This window comes from Hemibagrus wyckioides, linkage group LG20, assembly GCF_019097595.1.
Source record: "Hemibagrus wyckioides isolate EC202008001 linkage group LG20, SWU_Hwy_1.0, whole genome shotgun sequence".
Taxonomy (NCBI): Eukaryota; Metazoa; Chordata; class Actinopteri; order Siluriformes; family Bagridae; genus Hemibagrus; species Hemibagrus wyckioides.
Window position 1 is genome coordinate 13,291,072 of NC_080729.1, and position 14,659 is coordinate 13,305,730.

At 40.7% G+C, this 14,659-nt stretch overlaps 1 protein-coding gene across 1 annotated transcript; it reads left to right on the forward strand.

Annotated features, from left to right (window-relative positions):
- The first annotated feature begins 5,556 nt into the window (after nucleotides 1-5,556).
- abhd17aa (abhydrolase domain containing 17A, depalmitoylase a) lies at nucleotides 5,557-14,429 on the forward strand. Its single transcript, XM_058418887.1, has 5 exons — nucleotides 5,557-5,745; nucleotides 7,363-7,766; nucleotides 8,611-8,805; nucleotides 9,967-10,146; nucleotides 12,356-14,429. Exons 2-5 carry the CDS (start codon nucleotides 7,399-7,401, stop codon nucleotides 12,579-12,581), a joined length of 969 nt encoding a protein of 322 aa, XP_058274870.1. The 5' UTR covers nucleotides 5,557-5,745; nucleotides 7,363-7,398; the 3' UTR covers nucleotides 12,582-14,429.
- Nucleotides 14,430-14,659: the final 230 nt, after the last annotated feature.

The window sequence follows — 14,659 nt, forward strand, 5'->3', positions numbered from 1 at the left end:
TCCACCAGTTCCACTCGTCAATAAGTTCGCAATGCACCATGGGTGTTGTAGTTCACTAGGCCAGGATCCCTTACCGCTGCATCAATGTTTTTTCAGTCGTGGACTGAACTTCTTGTGAGCGCTTTTGCAAATATACACATGCTCAAGCAATACTATGTCTATGATTCTACGCGCTGTATAATCAAGAAAGTCCTAGAAAGCGAAATACCAACAATCGTGAGCTAATTAAATTTGTAGTTCCTAGGTCATTGATGAGCATCAGTCCAGCGCAATGACTGCGCAAAGCAGTGTGTATTCATCATATGCGCTGCGAGTGTAAGCTAACCCGTTCGGAACTGAAATAAAGTACTTCAGAAGACGTTCAAATGGGGAATTTTGAATGTTTAATAATAGGCTGATATTGAGAGAAAGTGAGAATGTGTTTCCACTCGAGTTAGTGTATACAGTTTACACACTGATCAGGCGTAACGTTCATTATGACCACCTGCCTAATATTGTGTTGGTCCATCTTTTGCTGCCAAAACAGCCCTGATCCATCATGCACTGTGTATTCTGACACCTTTCTATCATTAACTTCATCAGCAACAGTAGCTCGTCTGTTGGACTGGACCACATGGGGTAGTCTTGTATCAATGAGCCTTGGCTGCCCATGACCCTATCGCCAGTTCACCACTGTTCCTTCCTTGGACCACTTTTGATAGATACTGACCACTGCAGACCAGGAACACCCCATAAGAGCTGCAGTTTTGGAGATGCTCTGATCCAGTGGTCTAGCCATCACAATTTGGCCCTTTGTCAAACTCGCTCAAATCCTTACGCTTGCCTATTTTTCCTGCTTCTAATCAACATCAACTTTGAGGGACAAAATGTTCACTTGCTGCCTAATATATCCCACCCACTAACAGGTGCCATGATGAGGAGATCATCAGTGTTATTCACGTCACCTCTCACTGCTCATAATGTTATGCCTGATCGGTGTATAAAGAAATAAATGTACATCGCAGTGCCACTATCCGTACCTGTATCTGATTAGGGCTCAAATTTATAATTCAACTGGATAAACACAGACTCACAATTATTTCTCAACAATTTCCAACAAATTTGTCTGGTTCTGGATTTTCTGGTATAAACAATCTAGTAGCCTTATTATATCCACCATTATGTAGCCACTTCTCAGGTGACCAGATGCCCTGCAAAATGTTAATTATATGCGTAAAAATGCAAATAATTTATTTATAATGAATAAATAAAAGTGTGCCTCCTATCTGTGTTTGTATTTGTGTTCTATTTAGAACCTGTTCCACCGTCATTCTGAATGCAGTGTATTAAAAAAAATAGAAAAAATGCTCTACTTGTATTGTCTTGTATGTAGATCTTTTACTTTGAACATCTGAACATTCTCATTTTTTATGGGTCAAAACTTAAGAAGATACCAGCCGAACAAAAATGCCCTTACCATATTCACACATTTGCTGTAATGTGAAGTTGAAGCCCTATAGGCTTTCCTACTACTACGCACCTAGCATTCCACTTGACAAAATTTTCCTTTATCATATGAGATGAGTATGTGCATTATATCACACAAGATGAAGAATCAGTTGCTCTATATTTGCATAAAGTTCAACTTTTCTCAACTTTGTCATGTTGCTGGAATCATCACTGGTCACCATCACTTATGTCACCTAAAGTTCATTCATTTTTCAACAGAAAATGAATTATCTCTGGTCACTTTGTTGCTGTGAGTCACTATGTGTGAATGTCACATTAGAGAGATTTCACCTAGTTCATAGTTTCAGTGAGCTTTCACTGAGAATTATCATACACATTTGTTTTAATGCTTGTTTTGATCTGCTGTAATAGTGTACATATGGGAAATCATTCATACATTCATTTACTGTACCTGGTCATAGTGGTGGATGATCTGGAGGCTGGTTGATCTCACGAACCCTGGTTGTGTAATACACCCTGTCTGAAATGCAATGGGTAATTTATAGCTGCCAATCCACAGTAATTCAGATTCAAAAATGTATTGGTTACATGCACAACCATTTTTTGACTGTCTGTGTAAAAAAACAGAATAAAATTAGAATAAGAACAGAATTACATTAAAATAAAATTCTAGCTAGGAAAAGAAAAAGGGGGTTCAGGGGTTGGGCTTTTAATGCTTCAGCATAACAAGACATTTTGGACAATTTCTTTATGGGAACAGTTTGGGGATGGCCCCTTCCTGTTCCAACATGACTGCTCACCAGTGCACAAAGCAAGGTCCATAAAGACATGGATGAGCGAGTTTGGTGTGGAGTCCTGACGTCAACCTGATAGAACACCTTCGGGAGAATTCTATCGGGTTGAGTGGAGACTCCGAGCCATTCCAAAACTGGGACATCTACCTTTACATGCAAATGAATGTAATATGGAGTTGGCCTGCCCTTTGGAGCTATAATAGCTTTAACTCTTCTGGGAAGGCTTTCCACAAGGTTTAGGAGTGTGTTTATGGGAATTTTTGACCATTCCTCTAAAAGTGCATTTGTGAGGTCAGGCACTGATGTTGGAGGAGAAGGCCTGGCTCGCAGTCTCCGCTCTAATTCATCCCAAAGGTGTTCTATCAGGTTGAGGTCAGGACTCTGTACAGGCCAGTCAAGTTCCTCCACACCAAACTCACTCATCCATGTCTTTATGGACCTTGCTTTGTGCACTGGTGCACAGTCATGTTGGAACAGGAAGGGGTCATCCCCAAACTGTTCCTACAACGTTGGGAGCATGAAATTGACCAAAATGTCTTGGTATGCTGAAGCATTAAGGGTTCCTTTCACTGGAACTAAGGGGCCAAACCCAACCCCTGAAAAACAACTTCAATGATTTGGAGGGGTGTCCCAAAACGTTTGACAATATCGTGTACATAAAAATAAAAATATAACATATTAATACAGTCTGTATTCAGGTGGCTAGAAACAGCAAAACTTTATGAACAAAGTGCAGATGTGTGCAGTTTTTACTGCAATACATACTAATTAACAGTCTGCGCTCTCAGATACTTGTCACGCCATTGTGCCCGAGTGTACAGCAGTATAACCAAAGACACGCCCCCAAATTTGTGGCACGTATCAATAAGAGAGAAGCATTTCCCTTTTATCTGTAGTCGAGTCAGCTAGTTCAAGGCAATCAGCCTCAAGGACACATAGGCAGACATTGTTTTTTAGCTTAGCAGCATAGTATAATACTAATGGCTTTGTGTTGTTTTACTGTAATAATAATGTAGAATGTACAAGTTATACTAGACACAGCACAATGCAGGGTCACTACATTGCACAAAACAGCTAAAAACCTGCCAAAGTTAGCTTGAAAGAAACAATTTTTTTAAAGGTCTTATTCTTTCACCTAGTAATCAGTTGTTTTATTGAGCTTAATCAACAAAGGAGAAAGACCCATGTTACAAAAATGTTTCTAAACAAGTAGCTCTTCTACCAGAGATCCAAAATCTTACATTCTTTGCTTTACTGTTGCCTAATGTTGTGCTTCATCCTGAGGTGTGATGTGAATTAAAAGTACTACTTGCAGTGGTTGTGTTTATTATTTGTAGAAATGGAAAGGGGGAATATTCTTCTTCGTCATGACATCCAGTTTGGTGGATGTCATCATTTGTTGTGGGATGGTGATTTTCTTATGTCCTATTAATATATTCTGGTAGCTGACAATGAAATATCTGGTCTCTGTGGATACCTCAGACCTAAGAAACAGAGGAAAAACAAATAATTTAGACCACAATCGTCCACAAAATCAAGAGATGGCTGTGTCTCTACTTGCCTGTCAGAAAGCGTTCCTTCTTGTGCTAGCATTTAGGTGATCTAGTCTAGGCATGTTTTGGGTTCAGTGGCGGGATTTTGCTTGTTGGTGATCAAATCAGCTGCGATTTGGACGAACATTACTTGCCTATAATAGAAAAAAAAAAATGTATGGACTTTTCCAAGCTCCATGAAACTTTCTTAACAGAGAGTAAAGCAAGGATTAAACCCCAGACCTATGTAACTGTGAGGCACTGACACGACCTGTTGTATTACTAAAGTGCCTGATCAGTCTATGAAAGATAAACATCTTAGTCTGTAGGAGCTTCAGTACAACCTTCAGTACAAGTCATATTAGAGCTCCTTCAGGGGAGCATTTACTAACGTTTCTCAGGCATATTTTATAACTATTACTTTAGCTTTGGGAAATGTAAATAAACACACGTTCTCGAGTGACTTTCAGGTATGGTCAACAATCACAGTTAATATTCATCAATTTCAAATATCTTTACTCACCATCGCTTTAAGGAATGAGCTACACTATATTGCCAAAAGTTTTGGGACATCTGCCTTTACATGCACATAAACTTTAATGACATCCCATTCTTAATCTGTATGAATTAATATGGAGTTGGTCCATCTCTTGCAGCTATAACAGCTTCAGCTCTTCTGGGAAGGCTTTCCACAAGGTTTAGGAGTGCGTTTATGGGAATTTTTGACCATTCCGCTAGAAGCACATTTGTGAGGTAGACGAGAAGGCCTGGCTCACAGTCTCTGCTCTAATTCATCCCAGAGGTGTTCTATCGTGTTGAGGTCAGAATTACAGGCCAGTCAAGTTCCTCCACACCAAACTCGCTCATCCATGTCTTTACGGTCCTTGCTATGTGCACTGATGTTGGAACAGGACGGGGTCATCCGCAAGCTGTCCCCACAATGATGGGAGCATGAAATTGTCCAAAATGTCTTGGTATGCTGAAGCATTAAGAGTTCCTTTCACTGGAACTAAGGGGCCAAGCCCAACCCCTAAAAAACAACACCATACCATAACCCCCCTCTACTAAACTCTACACTTGGCACAATGCAGTCAGGCAAGTACCGTTCTCCTGGCAACCGCCAAAACCCAGACTCGTCCATCGGATTGCCAGACAAAGAAGCGTGATTCGTCATCTCCACTGCCCTAGAGTCCAGTGGTGGCATGCTTTACACCTCTGCATCCTAAGCCAGCTGCTCGGCCATGAAAACCCATTCCATGAAGCTCTCTACACACTGTTCTTCAGCTGATCTGAAGGTCACATGAAGTTGGCGACTTCTGTGCACCTCAGCATGCTCTGACCCCATTCTGTGATTTTACGTGGCCTACCACTTCGTGGCTGAGTTGCTGTTGTTCCCAATTGCTTCCACTTTGTTATAATACCACTAACAGTTGACCATGGAATATTTAGTAGTGAGGAAATTTCAGGAATGGACTTGGCAACCTATCAGGGTACCACGCTTGAATTCATTGAGCTTCTGAGAGGGACCCATTCTTTCACAAATGTTTGTAGAAGCAGTCTGCATGCCTAGGTGCATGATTTTATACACCTGTGTCCGTGGAAGTGATTGAAACAACCGAATTCAATGATTTGGAAGAGTGTCCAAAAACATTTGGCAACATAGTGTGTTTTAGAATATGAAAGGATTTTTTCTTTTTTCTTCTTTCTTAGAGTAATTGCATACAAAATGGCATACGACTCTTATTTTGGAAGGAAGGCGAGCCGCAAACGCCTTATAGATGAAATCTCCGCATTCACACTATGCGTAGCTTGTCATTACGGTTAGCAAAACAGCTATTCAAACCGGATGGCTTGCTGCAGTTAAATTCCTAAGATGATATCAGTTACACGGGGAAAAGGTTGGAAACCGTGTTTAACGTCTTGGCATGTATAGATACACAACGACCTCTCAGAGAATCTGCTAGTTTTCGGTAAGTTTTTCGGATGTATGTCTTTCGCGATAGCAGCCGATGCCGAACTAGCCAAACTCCTTGTGGTGTAATCCCAAATAGCTGCCGTTCATCACATAGTGCAAAACATGTAGCCCGTATCCGCCATTATTACACAGCCTACCTAGTGCACTTGTACAAAAAGTGTCACGCTATTTGGGATACAGCCTGTAGCTTGCCCAGCTAGACTGCTAGCTGTATTTGTGAACGCTGTTGTATTTTATTAGTTAAATAGCTAGACAGCGAGGTAACACTTTTTATATCCGCGTAGATAATCAGCAGTTATTATAACCATGCGTGTAATACAATTGATTTATTAAACATTTATATCGAAAAACCCTTCGGGAGAAAAAGGGGCTAGGAGACAGGAAGCTCATCAGTTCAGCTAGCTATTCATACTGCTGACATGTTGAAAATAACAATGAGTAAATATAACGCTTGCACGACCTCATTTATCTGTACTTCAGTTTTCTTAAGTTTACAGTTGTTTTATAGGTGTGTAAAAAGATATACTGTATGTATATATAAACAAACATTCAACGGTTAACTCCAAAAATATTGGCACCCATTAAGATAAGAGGGAGAAAAAAACCGCTCATATAAAATAAACAGCGCCCACAATGATTCAGATTTTCCGTTCACAAACAGTTGGAATCCCCAAGCGACAAGTTGTGGGGGGGGGGGGGGGTTTAAAAGCTTTATAAACATGGGCATTCAGATGTTTAATGCACCTTTAATTCTTAGAGTAAGTAAGCCAGGAATTCCTTTTCCACACACGTGTCTTAATGTTTGGTGTCTATCTCCTGAATCCTAAAATACACTATACTGGCCGAAGTTTTGGGACATCCCTCCAAATCATTGAAGTTGTTTTTCAGGGGTTGGGCTCGGCCCCTTAGTTCCAGTGAAAAGGAACTCCTAATGCTTTAGCATACCAAGACATTTTGGACAATTTCATGCTCCCAACTTTGTGGGAACTTTGGGGATGACCCTGTCCTGTTCCAACATGACTGCACACCAGTGCACAAAGCAAGGTCCATAAAGACATGGATGAGTGAGTTTGGTGTGGAGGAACTGGACAGAGTCCTAACCTCAACCCGATAGAACACCTTTGGGATGAATTAGAGCGGAGACTGTGAACCAGGCTGGGACGTCTGCCTTTACATGCACGTGAATGTAATATGGAGTTGGCCCGCCCTTTGCAGCTATAACAGCTTCAACTCTACTGGGTAGGCTTTCCACAAGGTTTAGGAGTGTGTTTATGGGAATTTTTGACCATTCCTCTAGAAGTGCATTTGTGAGGTCAGGCACTGATGTCAGACGAGAAGGTCTGGCTCACAGTCTCCGCTGTAATTCATATATATATACATTTTTATATATATATATATATATATGTGTGTTTGTGTATATATCAGATCAGTCTTAACAGATTGTTCTGCTAAATATTGAATAACCTGATGTTGCAGGACGATATGAACTACTCTTCTCTCTTATTAGCGATTTATGTTAATATTACAGTGAATTTGCCCATATGTTTATGGAAGGTAAATTTTGTTGAACTTTGTCTAACAGTAGTAGAACTGTATGTTGTCTTGTTTTCAGGTTCTTCCAGCTTTTCTGTAACTCGGTGCTGGAAAGATGAACGGATTGTCGGTCAGCGAGCTGTGCGGCCTTTTCTGTTGCCCTCCTTGCCCGAGTCGGATTGCAGCAAAATTGGCCTTCCTACCCCCAGAGCCCACTTACACTTTACTGCCTGAACTGGACTCACCCCCGACCATAACCTCAAACCAGAGTGCCACAGGCCTGCGTTCTCGGCTAGGTCGGAGAGGAGGAGGAGGAGGAGGGAGTGACAGGGGTGGAGAGGGCAGGTGGAAGCTCCATCTGTCAGAGCGAGCTGAGTTCCAGTACTCCCAAAGAGAGCTGGACAGGACAGAAGTCTTCCTGACACGCTCTAGTCGTGGGAACAAAGTGGGATGCATGTACATCCGATGTGCCCCCACAGCCAGGTAGAAATGCTACTAATATATGTGCAGGATACTATTTACATCCCAAAATAAACAAAATGCTCTGCTTTATTTACACCGATCAGCCATAACATTAAAACCACCTGCCTAATAATGTGTAGTGCCACCAAAACAGCTCTGATCTGTCGAGGCATGGACTCCACAGGACCTCTGAAGGTGTGCTGTTGTATCTGGTGCCAGGACATTAGCAGCAGATCCTGTTTTGGAAATGCTCTCACCCAGTCATCTAAAGTCACTCAGATCCTTACACCTGCCCATTTTTCCTGCTTCTAAAGTACCACCTTTGAGAACTGACCGTTCACTCGCTGCCTAATATATCTCACCCCCTGACAGGTGCCGATGTAACAAGATAATCAGTGTATTTCACTTCAGCTGTCAGTGGTTTTAATGCTATGGCTGATTGGGCTGTATAGGCTCTCCATGACAACAAGCATGGACCGTATTTACACAAACACTTTATTGCTATTTTTAACACATGCAGGGTCAATAGAGTAAAATATATTTTACAGTAATTTATTTATTTTTGTGAATGGAGGTGCTGCTGTTTGTTTAATTGTAGTGCTGCATAATGGTTGCAGTCATTATTGTAACTGTTTTGGTATTTTTTTTTAATTCATGATTATTTGTGAGTTATTATAATTACTCAGGTAAAAACCTATCTCATTAAAGAACAATAATTTTATTTTTATTTATCTAATTTTAAATCGACAAAAACAGCATTTGGTGTTAGATTTTTTTTCATTTTTCATGCTCACAAAAAGGACATTAAATCTATAAAATATCTTTATATTTATATGTAGTAAAGGGCTCATGTTTGTCTCTGCAGGTACACAGTGCTGTTCTCGCATGGTAATGCTGTGGATCTGGGGCAGATGAGTAGCTTCTACATCGGCCTGGGCACACGCATTAACTGCAACATCTTCTCCTACGACTACTCGGGTTATGGAGCCAGTACGGGGAAGCCGTCTGAGAAGAACCTCTACGCTGATATCGACGCCGCCTGGCATGCACTGCGCACCAGGTGAGCAAAAGCCTTTCAACGTGGGAAGATTTAGTTAGTTAGGAAACGTTTCTGCTGCAGCTAAGTATACTGTTTTACTACTTTTGCCCATCGGTGCTCAGACTTGACCTCCAGATTGCTCTAAATTATGTGAAGTGCTGATACTTAAACCGTGATAGTGGGAACTGTACATAATAAAGTCAAGTGTCCTTCTGTAGAGCAGGGTCTGGAGGACAGTGGAACCTCACAGCATGTGACATGTGATATCAGATGATTGCACAGTATGTACCTCGGTAATGTAGTTGAGAGCAAAAGTTTGCATACCCTTAGGGGAAATTTTTATTTATTTTTTTATCTATGGTAACTCCAGTGCAAAAATGCACATGTAGACTGACCATTTCTGTGGCTGAATTATGGCGCTTTTATTTTATACATTATTCTAAACCTCTGTTGGTCAAAAAGTGTTGATTTAATGTGCCATATCAGCAGTTCTGGCAATGCAGCGTGCTTTAATTCTGATCACAGGTTTATGTTAATGCGCTCATTCGAACACATTACCGTTTCTATAGCAACAGCTCGGTCATCTGTATTATTGACGCTCTACATAAACCAAGAAGCATCTAATCATTGATGCATTGAAACCTTTGAACATTGAAGCTTTCGGGAAAGTCTTTCAGTAACGATTGTGTAACGTTTTTTTGTTGGGCTCGTGTCAGTAAATTCACTACTTCACAAAGGCTTGGCTCACAGATGTTTCCCAGATGTCACAAGTTCAAGTAGTCTATGCTTAAATATTCTTGGCGAATAAATCCACTTTATATCAGGTTAAAAGTTTGCATCACCTGTTCTGAAAGTGATAAATCTTCTCTCATAACTTGTATGGTCACCTTTTTGCCTTTGTAACTGCCCTTAAACTCTTTATTCTGATCTGCCTGTTCTAATTGTGCCAGATGTTATATTCAACTTGGCCAGATGTCATTCGCTGCCTTTCATCAGTTCAAGTCTGGAATCTGTGCAGTTCAATTTTTTTTTTCTAGAAATGTCAAGCAGTGTAACTGGGAAACAATTATCCACTAATTGGCTTTGTGATATTATTATTATTATTATTATTATTATTATTATTATTATTATTATTATTATTATTATTATTGTATCCTAGTTTTTTCTTTCATTTATCTCCAGATATGGGATCAGTCCCGAGAACATCATCCTTTATGGTCAGAGTATTGGCACGGTGCCCACGGTGGACCTGGCGTCGCGGTATGAGTGTGCTGCAGTGGTTCTTCACTCCCCCCTCACCTCGGGAATGAGGGTGGCCTTCCCCGACACCAAGAAGACCTACTGCTTTGATGCTTTTCCAAAGTAGGTGCTTCTACTACCTAGTCAGCTATTGAGAAATTGAAACTGCACAGTTATTCATAATTAGTTTGTAAGTAACAGACTGGTTAGAGACAATAAACACGGCAGTCCAAGGTGGGGAAGTGTGTCCTGCGCCTGAGTCGTCATTATGTGATATCGGGGCAGTGGGATTGGCTTTACCGCTCTTAGACCTTGACTACTCACTAGTGTTCAAATCACAGGGTTTGTGTATAATTTGCTCATTCATGTGAGATCATTTTTATTACGATACTTTACCAGCCCCCAAACCTGAATTCAGGGGTTGGGCTCGGCCCCTTAGTTCCAGTGAAAGGAAGCATACCAAGACATTTTGGACAATTTTATGCTTCCAACTTTGTGGGAACAGTTTGGGGATGCCCCCTTCCTGTTCCAACATGACTTCACACCAGTGCACAAAGCAAGGTCCATAAAGACATGGACGTGTGAGTTTGGTGTGGAGGAACTTGACTCGCCCTGCACCTCAACCTGATAGAACACCTTTGGGATGAATTAGAGCGGAGACTGCGAGCCAGGCTTTCTTATCCAACATCACCACTCACAAATGCGCTTCTAGATGTATAGTCAAAAATTCCAATAAACACACTCCTAAACCTTGTGGAAAGCCTTCCCAGAAGAGTTGAAGTTGTTACAGCTACAAAGAGTGGGCAAACTCTAGTTTTGGCCTGGTTCACAGTCTATCGGGTTGAGGTCAGGACTCAGTCAAGTTTCTCCTCATCCATGTCTTAATGGACCTTACTTTGTCCACTGGTGTGCAGTCATGTTGGAACAGGAAGGGGTCATCCCCAAACTGTTCCCACAAAGTTGGGAGCATGAAATTGTCCAAAATGTCTTGGTATGCTGAAGCATTAAGAGTTCCTTTCACTGGAACGAAGGGGCCGAGTCCAACCCCTGGAAAAAACCCCAAAACAAAACCATGAATTCAGTGATTTGGAGGGGTGTCCCAAAACGTTTGGCAATATAGTAAGACAGTATACTTAGTTTTGTCGGTTTTCTTGAGTTGATGAAGGATTTTCTCAAGGAAAAATTATGTACTATACCAGGATATGTGCAAGTGTTAGGACTAGATGTTTTATGTTTTTTTTACCTCTGCATTATTGATTCAATACAAAAACCTTTACATTTCAAAATATTATATTACTAACACCCAAAACATGTCACATATACAGAAAAATGTCCGAATGTCACTAATGAAAACAACATATTATCTAACAGCCCAAAAATTAGCCTCAGTTTCTTGTTTTTGGCTGATTGTAAAGAGTGATTAATTGAGTTCATTTGTCCTTCCTGGCAGCTCGAGTCTGGCCATCTGGCCTTTTTCCTCTGACCTCTTTGTCAAAAGGGCATTTTCCATCCACAGAACATCACTCACGCCAAGCTTTTTTTTTTTTTTTTTTTGCACCATTCTGTATAAAGCAGCTCATGAAATACTCAAACCATCCGTCCGTACCATGATCAGAGTCACCGGGATCATAACTTTTCTTCATTCTGATGTATGATGTGAACGTTAACCGAAGCGCTTGATCTGTATCTGCATGATTTTATGCTTTCTGCTGCCACATTATTGGGTGATTAGAAAACTGCATAAATTTGCAGGGGTGTTCCTAATAAACTGGGCAGTGAGCGTATATAGGGATAGATGATCTTATGGAGCCGACTTTCACATCACTTTTGTAAACATGATGTAATTGTGGTGGAAAGGGACATGCAGATGTTTCAAGCGCTTTTAATTGCTGACATGGTCACAAAGCGGCTTTCCAGAAATCCAGATGTTTAGGTTTAGATACCCAATGACTAAACTAGAGAAGAGTGACAAAGGAAAAATTCCCGAGACCACAAGAGAAGGACAATTTAGACGAACGCAGTAAATACAAATCAGTGTTAAGTGCCTTAAAGGGAATTCAGTATGAGCATGTTGTGTATAAGTGTTCTGGACTGAAAATGTACAGCAGCATGTCTTACGTACAAGTGTATCCATGTGAGATTATCCACCTTCGGGGGAAAAAAGAAAACTATTTGCAAGCAACATGAAAAAGCCTGTGGGTTGGAGCACGTAATCAAAAACAATCCACAGAGCTTGTCAGTTTGTGAAGGTTGTTTCACAACCCATGCAAATCTCATTTAGTGACACAATCTCCAGCACTATATTAACCAACACCCCCACCTCTTCTTTCAGCATCGAGAAGGTGTCGAAGATCACGTCTCCAGTGCTGATCATCCACGGCACCGAGGACGAGGTGATCGATTTCTCGCATGGCCTTGCGCTGTTTGAGCGCTGCCCCAAGGCCGTGGAGCCGCTGTGGGTGGAGGGAGCCGGCCACAACGACATCGAGCTCTACAGCCAGTACCTGGAGCGCCTGCGCCGCTTCATCAGCCAGGAGCTGACCGCCCAGTATGCCTGAAAATCCAGCAATTCAGTGCTCAGTCCAGGTGAAACGAACACTCCAGTGTCAATTCGAGGGCCTGCTTCAACATTTTCTACTCTGTAGAATCTGGTAAATGGTAACACGTAGACCTGGATGGTTCAACATCTTCGAAGCAGGACCTTGTGGGTCCAGTATAGCAGGGCAAAAATCACCACAAACTGTATTATCATTATTTCTTCATATTATTGTATTATTATTATTATTATTATATTATTATTTCCTTTGCTCAAGGCATCTACAAGGAGACTGCCATAAGTGCAATTTCTTAGATTAGTTCTTGTTTCGTTCAATATTTTGGGCTGGAGGATTCAATTTTCTGCTCCTTCCTGTATGTATGTGCTCTCTGCTGGACAGATTGGGTGTTTTGTCTGACCTTGTGGAGACCATTATATGGGTCAAGTGTGTATGTACTGATTTATTACTGACTCTTTAAAATGCTATTTGATCTCAAGCACCTCTTGGCCCTTTTATTTCTTTCTTCTTAATGCATTTGGATTGCCAGCCAGCAGTATCTTGTGTGTGCGCGCGTGTTTAACAGGACACGATCTGAGCGATACGTTTTGGCAGCCAGCAATATAACTTGGGTTACTGTGAAATACACAATAAGCAACCTTGATACAAAAAAAAAAAAACTTTAATAGTTCCATCCCCCTACCCCTTTTGGAACAACCGATCTGAAAAGACTGACTTCCATTTTCCTTCAGCGCAATTAAACTTCACAAGAATGTAGCTTTCATCTTCCTCCGCAACGACACTTAGATTAAGAGTAACTAGCGCTTTTCTGTCTTTCCATCCAAGCTTCTTTGTCAGTGCGCTTTCCTCTGACTCTCATTCATGCTTTAAATCTTGTATATATTTCCCCCGAAACGCTCTCACTGTGACACCCAGATAGCAGTTCCACAAAGTACCAAACACTACACACACTAATTATGCATCATGCATCGTCTCAGCGCCTGACCTTCTCCGGTGAAATCAAGAACTCCACGTTTTCTCTTCCGATTTCTCTCTGACGCCGTTTCGCGCTCTTCCTCTTTCTCATAGTGTCTGTAAAGCTTAAAGATGATGGTGAGAGTTTTTGAATATAAACGCATTAAACAGAAACAACAGTGCTAATTTGTAACATATCCTTCCTCTTTTAGGTATTTCTTATTCCGGACAGGTTTTTTTTAAGTACTCTATTTATGACATTAACATTTCTCGCAGTTTAGCTATACTTAATGCATTTTAAGAACATTACGAAGCACTTGCAAATCTATTTTTCTAAGTTTTTGCTCTAGTGCTCTAGTTTTGTCTAAATCAGAGCCATTCTTAAGGGACTAGATAATAGTTTTATTGTTATTTGGTTGGAGAGATAAGTCAGCCCCATGCCTGAGATAATTCTATTTGCTCTTAAAGGTTAAGCGGCTTTTTTTTTTTTTTTTTTTTTGGAACACGATTACCTAAATGGTGAGATTTACAATAGCGATTTATTTTTCCCCCCACAAAAAAAAAAAGAAATTCTTGGCCAGAATTGGTCTTGATCAAAATTCTCCATATTAAAAGCAAAAGCTGCAGTACTCCACCCTCTACCTTCCAAATGGCAATAAACTTTATGATGCAGATGTTTGGACAAAATGTTTGAGACCCTCCGATTTAAACTGATTAATGTATTATCCTTTTATCCAGCTGCAACCATGTATAAATGTGTAGTCATGTTTCCATTGGTGAAAGAAGCATTTCTTTTCTTTTCTTTGTTTTTTTCTTGGTGTATCCTTTTCTTAGCTGAAGAATGTATGTGCTGTAATGTAACTGATTAATAAAAGTGATGATGAGTATGAAGCGTTATTTAATTGTCTTAAATCTGGTTTATTAGAAGGTGTTGAAATGTTCACGGGTGTTTATTAATGCCATTAATCATATACTCTTTAATCCACACAATGTAAATCATATGAATCACAAATGAATATCATTTTTTTTTACCTAAAGAAAAAATGCTTCGTTGTTGGTCTGATTAACCGCGCGCGAAGATGTCTCCAGTGTCCGAGCTTTGTACCAGTAAGATTTCTCATACAGGA

Coding starts and splice junctions, on each gene's coding strand:
- abhd17aa (XM_058418887.1), top strand. CDS start 7,399: ATGAACGGATTGTCGGTCAGCGAGCTGTGCGGCCTTTTCTGTTGCCCT. Junction 7,767..8,610: donor CGATGTGCCCCCACAGCCAG/GTAGAAATGCTA, acceptor TTGTCTCTGCAG/GTACACAGTGCTGTTCTCGC. Junction 8,806..9,966: donor TGGCATGCACTGCGCACCAG/GTGAGCAAAAGC, acceptor ATTTATCTCCAG/ATATGGGATCAGTCCCGAGA.